Below are 12,697 nucleotides of genomic sequence, written 5' to 3'. Positions count from 1 at the left end.
ATAAACTCACAGGAGAATCCCACTCTGGAAATGAACTGAAACTAAACAGAATCAAAAACAAAAACGAAATAAAAATAAAAACTCAAATCCAAAACAATAATAACTATAATATTGCACATACATAGTGTGTCACCAAAAATTTATTTTAAGCACACTTTGTAGTTGGTCCTATTTAGGTAACAGGTTAATCCGGTAGTCTGAAACTGCAACTGCAGTTGAATGGAGGTTTGCAAAATTGGACCAATGCAGAGTTCTGGTCTTTGTATACTGAAGTTGTGTGTTTGTTTGCATGTTGAGCAGGGAAGTCATAGCTAACCAGAGGTGGTCACTTTGACAGTCCCATATCAGATCATATGAACTGATGTAGTTAAGACAGTCCACTTTTAAGGAACATGTTGATGTCAAGTAGGTAGGTGAGGGAATCAGAACAGCCTCACTGAGCCAGTTTACATCACTTACCTGGAGGCAGGTCTGGGTCACTCGGGGCAGCTTGCTGTAGGCGACGGGGCTTGGCCACAGCCTTGGAGCTGTCTGAGACACTGCGACTGGTAGAACTAGAGCCACTTTCGTGGTCATCCTGATAAAACAAAAACAAACAACAATGCCTGTGATGACAGAAGCTGGACAAAAGGGCCTCTACAAGAGCTCTGTAGTTATAAGTTATCAGTTATAACCACATTAAAGTAAAGTAATAATATAACATATAGTAGTTGTGATCCTAGATTGTGCAAACTAGTTCTTGTTTAAATTAGATATGGAATATGTGAATTTTCATGCATAAAACATGTTTCTTAGATTGAAATTAGAGTAACAATATTGAATATATTTGTTTATATATAATGGCTTAAGTTACAATTATAATGCCTTTGTCCACGACTACACCAGGGTCCACTTAGGTCCAAGCAACATAAATTTTGTTATCAGACAGTGGAAAAGAGGATCTTTGCGGCCTTTGACTGTGCTAACTTCCAAGGACAATTTATATTACAGTGTATCTGGTTACTGAGAGTAATGAAATGAATATAAACTGAGAATCTGCTCTCCTGCATCACTGGCGGTGGCAGTGATAAGAAGAAAGTTTACCATGCACCACTATTTCTTACACTAAACCTTCTGAATAGCCTTCTGAATAACCTTCCTCCCACCATTTAACAACCATCCCTGTGGCCTCTACAAATAAACTCTGGTCCTTGAATGAGAAAGATGAAGGTCTCTAGTCCATGACAGCACATGTCATCCACACTGGAGACACCGGTGGCCTGTCAAGCCCAGGAACATAAGTGCAAAATGTGTGTATGTATGTATTAATGTGTATATAGGAAAATGAAATGATCACCCCCCCCATTTAGAGATGAGCTTGGTGATAAACAGAATGACCCAAGATTCAAGCTAAGGAGCTTATTTATTGTTGTAGCTCGTAGAGAGCCTCGGGCTTGTGGGTGTTCTGTACAAATAAAACAGCAGAGACATGAGGACCAACAGTGGAGGGGTCAGAAATAGTGGTTTTAGACTACTGACAGCCAAGGACTTATGCTGCATTCCATCTGCCTCAGAAGTCAGATGTCAGAGCTGGGAGTGACGTCACTGTTGTTTGTGTTCCAACAGCAAAGTCAAAAAGCAAGGAAAACAGGATTTGTTTTGGTCCATAGCAAGCTAGTTGCTAGTGGTGCATAAATAATGCACCACTAGCAATACTAATATTGCTTGGCTTATTTTTATTTCTTTTTTTGCTTAAAAACAGCACATTTTATTAAAGCTACTGAAGGGGCAACAATAAGGTTGAGTTTGTAAATTTAATAAATGTGACTTTTTAAGGGATTGAGGGATTTGCTAAGTCACAGTTTAAGATTGGAAATAATAATAAGATTCTATGGGTGGAAATCTGTCAGATCTGTCACTGTATCCACATGATAAACGTGTGTGCATCTTGGAATATATCGAGCCCTGTTGTAAAGACGAATTTAACCATAAATGATCAATTTGGAGAATAGGGGGGAAAAACTTATCAGAGCACAAAAATGCTATGACTACAGCAGCTAATGTTGAACTCCTAACAGCTACTATGTATAATAGCAAATACCTCATATTCAAACTCATGGTAGACATAAGCCTGCAGCAGTGGATGGGATGAAGAAATGGGAAAAAAAAATTAGATACAGTGTCAAAGAAACAATATATTAGAGGCAAAACTGAGAAGTTAGTGAAAAGGTGGAGAGATTACTGAGTTAAAACTCAGTGTGGCGTTGATTAGAGGTTACTGCAGCACTGTAACCTTTGCACAATCAGCCTGGGTGGTAGGTTAGTCAGATAATTTGGACAAGAAAAGGGAGATCACATGTGTTTAGCATTAAAGCGTCTCAGGAGTCACCCCTTATCCTGACACATGTAAGCACTGAAGGTGTCAAAACCAAATATATTTGGCTACTCCACACACACACTTTATTTATAAATACTGAACCGATCCAGTTTAAACTGACAGACAGCCTTTGCAGGCAGGTCGCGTGTTGCAAATTTTAATACATTCATGCAGCTTACATATGTAACAGACAATCCCTGGTTCTAACACTATTTAATGACAGTGAACCCTTTCGTTGTAGTTGAGTAATGATGATTTGGTTTTAAACATACTTTGCATTATCTGAGTTGCAGACACACTGACAGAAGTATCCCCCAGTGCAGTAAACACTCAATGCTCAAAAGAGATGAGAGAGGCTCTGGTAGAAATATTTACATGTTACTTCACTAAGGCCCTATCCAATAGAGCTCCACTGTGCAATCAGTTTTTTCCTCATCAGAGAGTGGTGGGAATTGGTAAACAGAGAGGGAGAAATAATAAATACTTCATCAAGGTTACAACGAATAAAGATCTGTGAATAATAAGGTGTAAATTTGCTGGTCATTACTCATTTCTTTTGTAGATTTGTCATCACTTTGAAAAGTTGCACCTATAATATTTAAACATGCTACAATAGAAAAGGGATTGTTATTTGATTAAGAAGGTTTAAGATACACACTCCAATTCTTAGTTTACATCACAATACCCTGCTTGAGCACAGAGTAAGAAACAGTCTCCTTCCCCCTTTAGTCTCATATCTATACCTAAAGGAATGCATAGCCCAGCAAGCCAAGAGTACATCGAGTTCAACAATTTGAACTGCCACTATGAAGAACAAGACTGCCAAATTTGGAAGTAGCGCAATTAAGCGCTCAATGTCACCATGGGCAGTGAGCAATTCTCCAGAGGTGAAAAATGCCTTTTCAGAAGGAAGCCCTGGGACAAATGAAGCCTGCCCTCAGCTGCTGCCAAGTAAATCGATCTCTCCAATTCCACAGCAGGGCACAGCACAGGCAGGGAGCCTAAGAAGGATGGAGAAAAGGAGAAGGAAAGATAGACACGAGGACCGGAAAAAGTAGGGCTGCTTCCCCTGCAGGCATGTCACCTCAGCTGTTAACCAAATATGATGGTAGTTAAAAAGGAAAAGAGAGACATGAAACCAATTGATAAGCGAGAGAAAAAACAGTGGAAAAAAAAGAGAGACAGCAAAACCAAGAAAAGCTGAGGGACGTCTAGAGTGAAAGAGACTTGATGATAATGAGACCAGAACAAAGGGACAGAAACATGAAGCTGGTGGTGTGACTGACAGGTGAGGGGGACCCCCTACTCAGAGGGTAAGTGGGCACCCATAGAGGGTTAGGGCACAGGAAGGCCAGACGTGACCCCTGTCCTCCTGTAATCGTCTGACTCAGTCAGGGAGCAGGAGGCGGTGTGCTGAGTCTGTCTGGAGGGTCAACCCATATGAGCTGCTCAGCGCATTAGCTGAATACCACCACCACCTCCAGCTATTAGGAACAGCACCTCTGTAGATAAGAAACTCACAAGTTCCTTGTACAAATAATCTGGCTATAACTCACAGACACTAGAAACCAGTAACATCATATCTGCTAGTGACAATGACATATATGTAAACTAGTAAAGCTTCAAAAAATACAAATATGTCTTAAAATACTCATTATACTCCCGCAAATACCTACTTATAAAGTATTTGCGGGAGCAGAATAACACCCTTGCTACAGTTTCTTGTGATTTGAGGCTTCCTCTGACCTGGACTGGCTGAAAAGTAGGCAAATTACCAGAGTTTTTGTTGCCCATTCTTAATAAATATTAGACAAAAAAAACAAGCACTATATTTTTTCTTTTCAGAAATTGCTAAGTATTTTCCAATTTCAGTTTAACACAAGGAAAAAAAAAATTGGCAAGGACCAGCAGCCGACTACCTCGCTTCTCTGCAACCGCCTGATCTTTGAAACCAAAACATTTTTAAAACTGGTCAATTTCACACAGTTTCAGCACATTAATGGGAGCATGCAGACCATTGCTAGATAAACACACTCTGTTTTTGTTGTTTTTCCTCTGCAGGTTGCTGGTGAACTCATGCTGACATCAAAGCAGCAGGCCTGGATACTGGAGGCACGGCAGGGGAGGGCGAACGCCTACAGAGTGAGAAAATAAATGAAGGAAACCCAATAGGCTCCTTATCTCACACAGAACCCCTTCTCCTGTAAATCACTCACGTACTCATATAAACACAGACACACACAGAACCTCTGCCCGACATGTTAAGGCCTAGCATTCACACCTCCAAGTAACCAGTGAATCATATGATACTCAAAGGATATAATGAGAATGTGGGACATTCCAGGCTGTTTTTCCAGAACAATAGTGGAAAAAAAAAACACTACTAAAGAGATACACATACTCTTTTGTCCTAAAAATGTGCTTCTGTTTTTTTAGTGCTCCTAGGTCTCATCTCCCCCCTCTCTCACCATCTTGCCTCATCAAAGGCCTTCTTTGCTATCACAGTATTCATTTCACTTTTGTTCATGTTTCATCTTCTTTACCTATATCTGACATTGTCTCCATCCTTCCACTTCTTCTAGAGCTTCTCATCCCATCTATAATTAGCTAGTCTGAAGCTTGTTTTAACAGTGTTGACCCTGGTTCTCATAAGAATGGTTTCCAGCTGGCACAGAGAGAAATAAAAACATGAAAAGGGGCTCACTGTTTTAAACATAATGTCACAGTTTGGGATGGTTCCAGTAATGTCAAATGGTATGCAGCCACTTCTTTTACACTTAAGCTGTTTGAACCATTGATGACAACCCCACCGGAATTTTTGCTGAAAAGAACAGAGAACATCACAGTTGACTCAGATTACCTTTTCTTTAACGTCTCTTGGCTTCGAACGCATCCATCAGCTCCGCTAAAAATTAGCTGCTAATGGCTTTTTAATGAAACGGTAACAAATGAAGAAAGCTATTTTACCATGATTAAAGACAGAGGGTTCATTTTCTCCTCAAACAGAAGAGAACTACAGAAGCTGGAGTAGTGAGGACAGAATTTCACACAGTCTCCATCACAAATAACTGTTGGGTATTAATATTATAATTATGCTACGTATTTTATACACAGACATCATAGGCATATTTAAAGAGAAATATGTGCATAAAAAACACAAATGTACACGCACACACAATATAAAATACTATACAGACCAATACTTAAGGACTAGAGCCATGCAGCTGGAATCCATAGAAGATTGGGGGGATTAGAGCCTGAAAGTAACCCAGATGAATATCACATTGTGTGACATTCTGAATAATTATCTCAATGAAAGTAGCATATCACAAAAATGTGGTCTATTCCCCCCCTCTCTGTTTCAGTAACTGAATCCACTACACAAAAACAAACCTCCATTTACTGTGGATTAACTGCACAAATTAAATATTACAGTCTCTACACAATGTTCTGTAGCCAATAAGATGAAATTTCCTGCACCAATAAAGCACAAGGCAGAATAAGATCTGACGATTAAACTTTTTCAGCAGTCTGAAAATGCACAACTTACCAAGTTTGCTGTTACTATAACCACTACAGAGAAAAACATACTCGTGGGAATTTCTGGATTATTAAAGTGTGAGGGGAGCTGTGATAGGTCTGTAATACCTGAAGTGTTACTAGGCACATTCCATCCCAGCAAAACTGCTACAAAGCAAACACCTTCTTTCCTTCAGAAGCTCCAAAATATAAAGTATTCATTAAGGAGGGGGAGCAAAGACATAGAAAAGATTCCCAAGCATGTGCCAAAAGAAGAATGCATAATTACAAAAGAATTTGACTCTGAAGGGGGAGGAATCACAACGACACCGGTGATGTCATGTTGGAGGTCTCTGCCAAGAGTGCCTCTGCTCTACCCAAGTCAAACTGTCTATGTTTATTATCTGCCTCCAACATACTTACAATAACAAAGACAAACGGGGATCCCAGTTACAGAGCAGACCCATAGGGAGCTACAAGAGGTCTTCTGACTTCTGAGTATTTAATTTGTTCAGGCATTGTCCTTGTGCTGTTCTCACCAGACAGATCACCTCTGGCTGCAGTTTCAGTATAGCTCTTTAACCAAGTTCCAGTAAACATACAACAAGATAAACTTAAAGTGTAAATGGTAAAAATTAAAATGTAAAAGGCAAAGGCCAAAAGTTAAGTGCCCTCCTCAAACATTTGACATTTAGGTGATTTTGGCTCTACTCTTGTTCTGTTGCACTTTCAGGTAATAGTTCAAAGCCCAGTGCATTTTATTTGTCTTAAGTAAAACCAGCAGAAACCAATCTTGTGTTTACGGTACAGTAGCCGATGTTGTTCCAGTTTAACTGTCCATAATTCTACATTAATCTAATAAATCTCAAAGCCCTGTGTATTCATGCAGAAAACTGGATTCTTTGTTACAAAATCGCTTTTTGCAGTCATTTCTCCACAATAGTAAGCAGGTCTGCAAAAGTAATAGGGGTGCTGAGGTCAGTCCTCTTTTATCCTCACAAACAATGTTTAGCACATTTTTTTATTTAAACAAAAGACTCTGAGTCTGAGTAACTCCAATTCTGAGACTTGATTAACATCCAGGAACAAGGAATTCAAACAGGCTTGAACTAATATAGGTGCCATGATGGAATTTGGAGCCTGGATAAATAATTACAACAAACCACTGCACTTTCCATTGAAGCCCATTCAAATTCTTTATGCTCCTACTAGTGACCTCAACTTCAGTGTTCACAAGTAACAAGTGTTAGGGAAAAGAAGAAAACATGAAAGGAAATAGAAGAATACAGAAAGTCAACCGAAGCAAAGAGTGAGAGAATCAAAGATTAAAGAGCCAGAAGCCATGTCAAAAAAAGAAGAAAAACAGGACTGTGACAACAGTAAAGTGGAGGCAGGAATATCAAAAGAGAAAGACACATCGAGGGAGAATCGGAAAGAGGGAGAAATTGTTCCTGATTTAGATCTGAGAGGCTCTGGTCCTTCAGATGTCTCCATCAGCTAACCACAAGCCCAGGCTGAGCATGTGAGGCATTCTGCTTACGCTGGCACAGCTACCCCCTAATGCTAATAACTGCAATGTGTTAGCTACAATAAAACACTCCACACAGATCCCTGACATATGCACTCACACACAGGCATGTGCAAAAAAAAACAAAAAAAAACAACACATCTTAGACAAGTCAATTACGACACACACGGGGAATTCCCAAACACAGGAATAGCTCTAACTCAGAATAATCAGCAGTGCCCAGTTATTTTCCAATTATTTATTATGTAATTACTGCCAATCACATCTTTTTTACTTCACAATTATTAGTCTATAAGATCCTGATATACATTTCTTTATATATCTTATTTATCTTTATATCAGCATTTTGGAAAATTGCTGCTAACTAGTGGTCAAGACCTGATTTTAACACCAACTGTCAAATCATAACCATGCAATCTCTGGGCCTTCCGATTTTTTCATACACAAATAAAAGTTCATTATACAAAACATAAGCACACCTTAAACAATGTAAGCACCAGTCTCCAAGAACAACGCAAGCAGCGGCTCAGGCTACTCTGACAACTTAATTGCACATGTGAGGTGCAGCTGGAAGGCACAAACTATAGAGGCCTAAGTGTTCTTGGAGAGCATCAATGTTCTGAAACCAGAAAGATAGAATAAATCAAACAGAGCAAAATGGGAGAGGACTTTCCGTCAATGTTGAGAAATACCAAAGCCTTACTGCAGGAGGTTTAGGCACGCAAGCGGAATGCAGCCGGCATTATGTTTGCATAGCTTTTATACACTGGGGTCCAAAAGCAACTGAGGTGGTGTCAGCATTCATCACATTGGTTGAGAGATGGAAAACTGTCAGCCTTACATAAAAAACAAATCATTTCAATTGCATCAATGAAACATGTTGGAATCCTAAGCTAGTCCTTATCCATAGATCTCAGGTCTCCTACTGTTTTCCGTAGCAAAGTAAAGTACAGGTCCTGGCCCTGGCCAAAAAACGTTCACCTGTTTTGTGAGATATATTAAAAAAAAAAGCTAAATTGAAAAATTCTATAATAAGAATAATAGAGGATCTACATTTTTAATAGATTATTCTGAGATTGGTTTTAAACTGTACAGTTCTGAAAGAGTTTTATTTTCTGTAAGGGTTAGGTTAAATAAAGCTGAAACCTCAAAGCACTCTGTACATTAAGAAAAAGTAAGCAACTATCACAGCTCATCAATTTATTGTAGATTTTTATTTTCAAACCTTGCTTTAAACTTTAAACTACTTTACTTCATACTGCGTACTGTCTCTGTAAGGTTACATGTTAACCACCTCACATCACAATATTGGTGCAAGATATGTTTTGTCAGGAAATTATAACCAAGTATCACAGTTTTATCTATATCTGCAACATACACCATGGAAAGTGTAATGCTGGGTCATTATTCATGCTGCATTTCTCTTCTCTTGCCCACACATGATAGGGGGCTGAACTTGCCAAGGTAGAGGCTAGCTATACAGAAAGAATTCACTTAGTAAAAAACTGAACACATGATTAGAAAAGGTTTTCTACTAAATAGGTTGCATATGTGATTTTAGTGGTTAAAATGCCATGTCATTAATGGGATCATCATTTGAATATTGAGTAAGGGTCTACTAAACTGAGCATGCACTCATCCTGAAACAGAGCACAGTTTGTGCAATATAGAAGTACACACAAACACGAGGGTTACTGCTTTTAGTAACTTTTTCTCCCTGAAAGTGAAAAAATACCCATCTTAGTAGATTGCATAAAGACAAAAAGACACACAACAAAAAAATAATGATCTAAAGATCTAAATGAAAGGGTACATTTCTTCTCTAAATTGCAATCACGTCTTACAGTCCTTTCTACATTTTAAGGCTTATAAAGCAAACACCGTTCCAAAGTGCAATACAATATCATCCTAGAGTTTTTCTAAGAGGACAGGACTAATGGAGTGAACATTAGTCTTAATTGCATGGTAATCATTTCCCAAACTACAATATCAGTGGGAGCACGCAGCAAATAACAAGCTGCATTGAGGGATTGCTCTAGCCCGGATGGCCTGAGAGCAGGGATTAAACTGTAGAGTAGCAGCATCCTGGCCAGTGTGTATTGATCACCACTTGATTCACTGGAATCACAAAGCCACTGGCTTTAATGTTTCCCCCCAACTGCTTTCCTGTGTCTGAGGTTTGTCTGTGGAGCAGAAGTAACCTCATCCCACCAGGAACACAGACCTCAAAGACAAAGCTATGGGTAATTCCGCTTTGGCTGACTCACAAGCAATGGTGGCAGAGGGTAAGGTCTCTTTTTCTGGAATGACACACTTCTGCACTGCCATCTACAGATGCTTTGAATCACTTTGGAATGCTGAACAGAGATCAGTGCAATGGGTCACTCTCCATTAGAGACTAGAGAAAGGGGACAGACTAGTAGTGAGACAGTGTATGATTACTAACACATATTTAGCTCACCATTAAATACAGACCTACTGACAACAAAATTTCAGCATATGTAAACATTAAAGCTGCACGTGAAACAAACCGTTCACCAGCTGTTGGCCTGCCAACATGCAGAATACAAAAAAAACCCACTCAACTCTGAACAAGTAGTTCTACTTATTGTCAACAGACCCAGTGTCTCCTGCAGTATTTCAAATTTTTAGTACAAATCATCAATACTTCATTGTTAAATCTATCTTCAACTACAAGAGAAAAATCAATAAACACAAGTTTGCAGAAAGCGGATTTATTGTATGTAAGTTTTCAGGCAGAGCTCACATAACAGCCTAACGATTTGTCTTGATTGCCATTACTGTACTGTCATATATACTGTCATTTTGAATGACAAAACAAACAGAGATTCTTTTTAACTAATCCCAAGCACATGCACTTGGCTATTCTTCTGTCCTTCAGTAGTTCTCCTTTTCTCTCATCAGAATGCATGCTGCAGCTTCCAACCTGCCTAAGGAGTCAACAGTGTGCCAACATTACTCCATCTTTTTATTATTTACAGTCATGGATGGGTTTTGTTACTGCTATAGGGGGTTAGATTCAAGGAAAATAGATTCTCCAAAGCTCTGTGTTTTTGTCCTCTGTCTCCTCAGTCCTGAAGACAAGGCCCCACTGAGCTGATGATCAGATGGATTTACGGTGCAATCTCTGAAAGCCATTTGCTCCTGCTAGCAGAGAATCAAAGGCAAGATTTCCGGATGGCATTGGAACAGAGATTACTCAGTTTGTGCTATCTGATTGCAAACTTCCACAAGCTGTTTCCTTTTACTTCTTTCAACTTTTCCTTTGCATCTTCTGACTTGTGAAATTTAAGTTCAATGACCACATACTCACTAGGTTTCATTCTGTCAGAGACCATGCAGTATGTACACTTAAGGAAAAACTACATTGGATCAAATGTTTTAAGTTTTATTTATGAATTCAATATAATCAGTAGATCCTTTAAGTGGTGTAAGTTGTGATGTGAAGGGGGTATGGATCAAACTTGATCCAGCACATCCCCCAATTCCCTGTCAGTAGGTTGCAGTTTGGAAATTCTTTGTTCACAGCTGATGGCAAGCAATTCACAAGCCTTGTCATTTCAGATATGATCTGACACAGTCATCACTGAGTCAGTCACAAGTTTGGTCGTGCTCAAAGTTGATCAATTTTTATTTTATTTTTTATTTTTTATCTGTTTTTACCCCTTCCCATTTCTCCAGCACTGTACACAATGGCTACATAAAGCTCCTCTGTACTAATCAACCAACCATTATCACACCTTGTTACAAGATAGCAGTATTTTCTTCTTCTGTGAGTGGTCATAATGTTTTTATTAATCACTTTATAGGAAGTTCACAGTCTATCCACCCAAAAAGTAAAGTACGGGGTGGACCATTTATATGGATACACCGTAATAAAATGGGAATGGTTGGCGATATTAAAGTCCTGTTTGTGGCACATTAGTATATGTGAGGGGGCAAACTCCTCAAGATGGGTGGTGACCATGGTGGCCATTTAGAAGTTGGCCATCTTGGATACAACTTTTGTCTTTTCAATAGGAAGAGGGCCATGTGACACATCAAACTTATTGGTAATTTCACAAGGAAAACAATGGTGTGCTTGGTTTCAACGTAACTTTATTCTTTCATGAGTTATTTACAAGTTTCTCTTTGTTCACAGCCATCGACATGTCGAAGAGGTTAACATGTGAGGAGCGGATCGAAATTGTGTTGATATCTGGTGAACGCAGTAACCGGGTCATTGCAGCAGATTTCAATGCAAGACACCCTACGAGACCACCCATCTCCCATGCCACAGTTAGCAAACTGCTTGCTAAGTTTCGTGAAACTGGTTCAGTGTTGGATTTGCCAAAATGTGGACGCAAGAAAACTGTCACCAATGAAGAAACATCAGTGGCTGTCCTAGCTTCATTCAGCAAGAGCCCACAGCGTAGCACTCGCCGCATGTCACTGGAGAGTGGCATTAGTCAAACATCCCTTGGGCGGATATTAGCTACTCACAAATGGCACCCTTACAAACTCCAGCTACTGCAGCATCTCAACGAGGATAACCCAGATTGGCGCACAGAATTTGCAGAATGGACAAAACAAAAACTGGAACAGGATCCTCGGTTCACGCAGAAGATTTTGTTCAGTGATGAGGCAAACGTTTATGTGAATGGTGAAGTTAACAAACAAAACCACCGCTATTGGTCTGACACTAACCCACATTGGATGGATCCCTCCAAGACTGTTGGAACAACAAAAGTGATGGTTTGGTGTGGTACAACGATAGTTGGAAACCTCAATGCCACTGGATATTTGAAATTGCTACATGATGATGTGTTTCCCTCTTTATGCACTGAAGTTGGCATGTTCCCTGAGTTTTTCCAGCAAGATGGTGCACCACCACATTATGGGTGCCAGGTCCGAGCATTCAGTTCAGTTCAGTTCAGTTCATTTTTATTTCAAACATTTCAAACATGTGCCTTCACAATCATTACAAAATATCATTCCATTATTTGTTTGAAAAGGAGTAGGCTGAAGTATTTACTTATTTGTCCCTACCCCCTCAAGTTTTACCTCTCATTCATTTAATTGTTTTTTGTCTTAAATTAAACAAACAACATATGAAACATATAAACATATGAAGTAAAACAAAACATAACATACATAAATCAAAAACAAGAAATTAGCAAGCCCCACCACAGTATAGTTTCTTTCATATGAAAAATACAGAATGTGTATATTTGCAGATACACAAGTTATGGAAAAACAACAAACCAAAACAAAACAAAAAAACAGATGAACAG

At 39.2% G+C, this 12,697-nt stretch overlaps 1 protein-coding gene across 3 annotated transcripts in view; it reads right to left on the bottom strand.

Annotated features, from left to right (window-relative positions):
- Positions 1-12,697, bottom strand: part of vps13b (vacuolar protein sorting 13 homolog B) — a 297,078-nt gene that overhangs the window by 275,446 nt on the left and 8,935 nt on the right. For all 3 annotated transcript variants that reach the window (XM_082550699.1, XM_082550697.1, XM_082550698.1), the window contains exon 4: positions 460-577. In XM_082550699.1, coding sequence (XP_082406825.1) covers positions 460-577 — 118 coding nt within the window. The remainder of the gene's footprint in view (positions 1-459; positions 578-12,697) is intronic.

Source organism: Aulonocara stuartgranti (genome assembly GCF_965226115.1).
Source record: "Aulonocara stuartgranti genome assembly, chromosome: 11".
In the NCBI taxonomy this organism is placed as follows: domain Eukaryota; kingdom Metazoa; phylum Chordata; class Actinopteri; order Cichliformes; family Cichlidae; genus Aulonocara; species Aulonocara stuartgranti.
The sequence above is the reverse complement of the archived record's forward strand: the minus strand, read 5'-3'. Positions and strand labels throughout refer to the sequence as shown.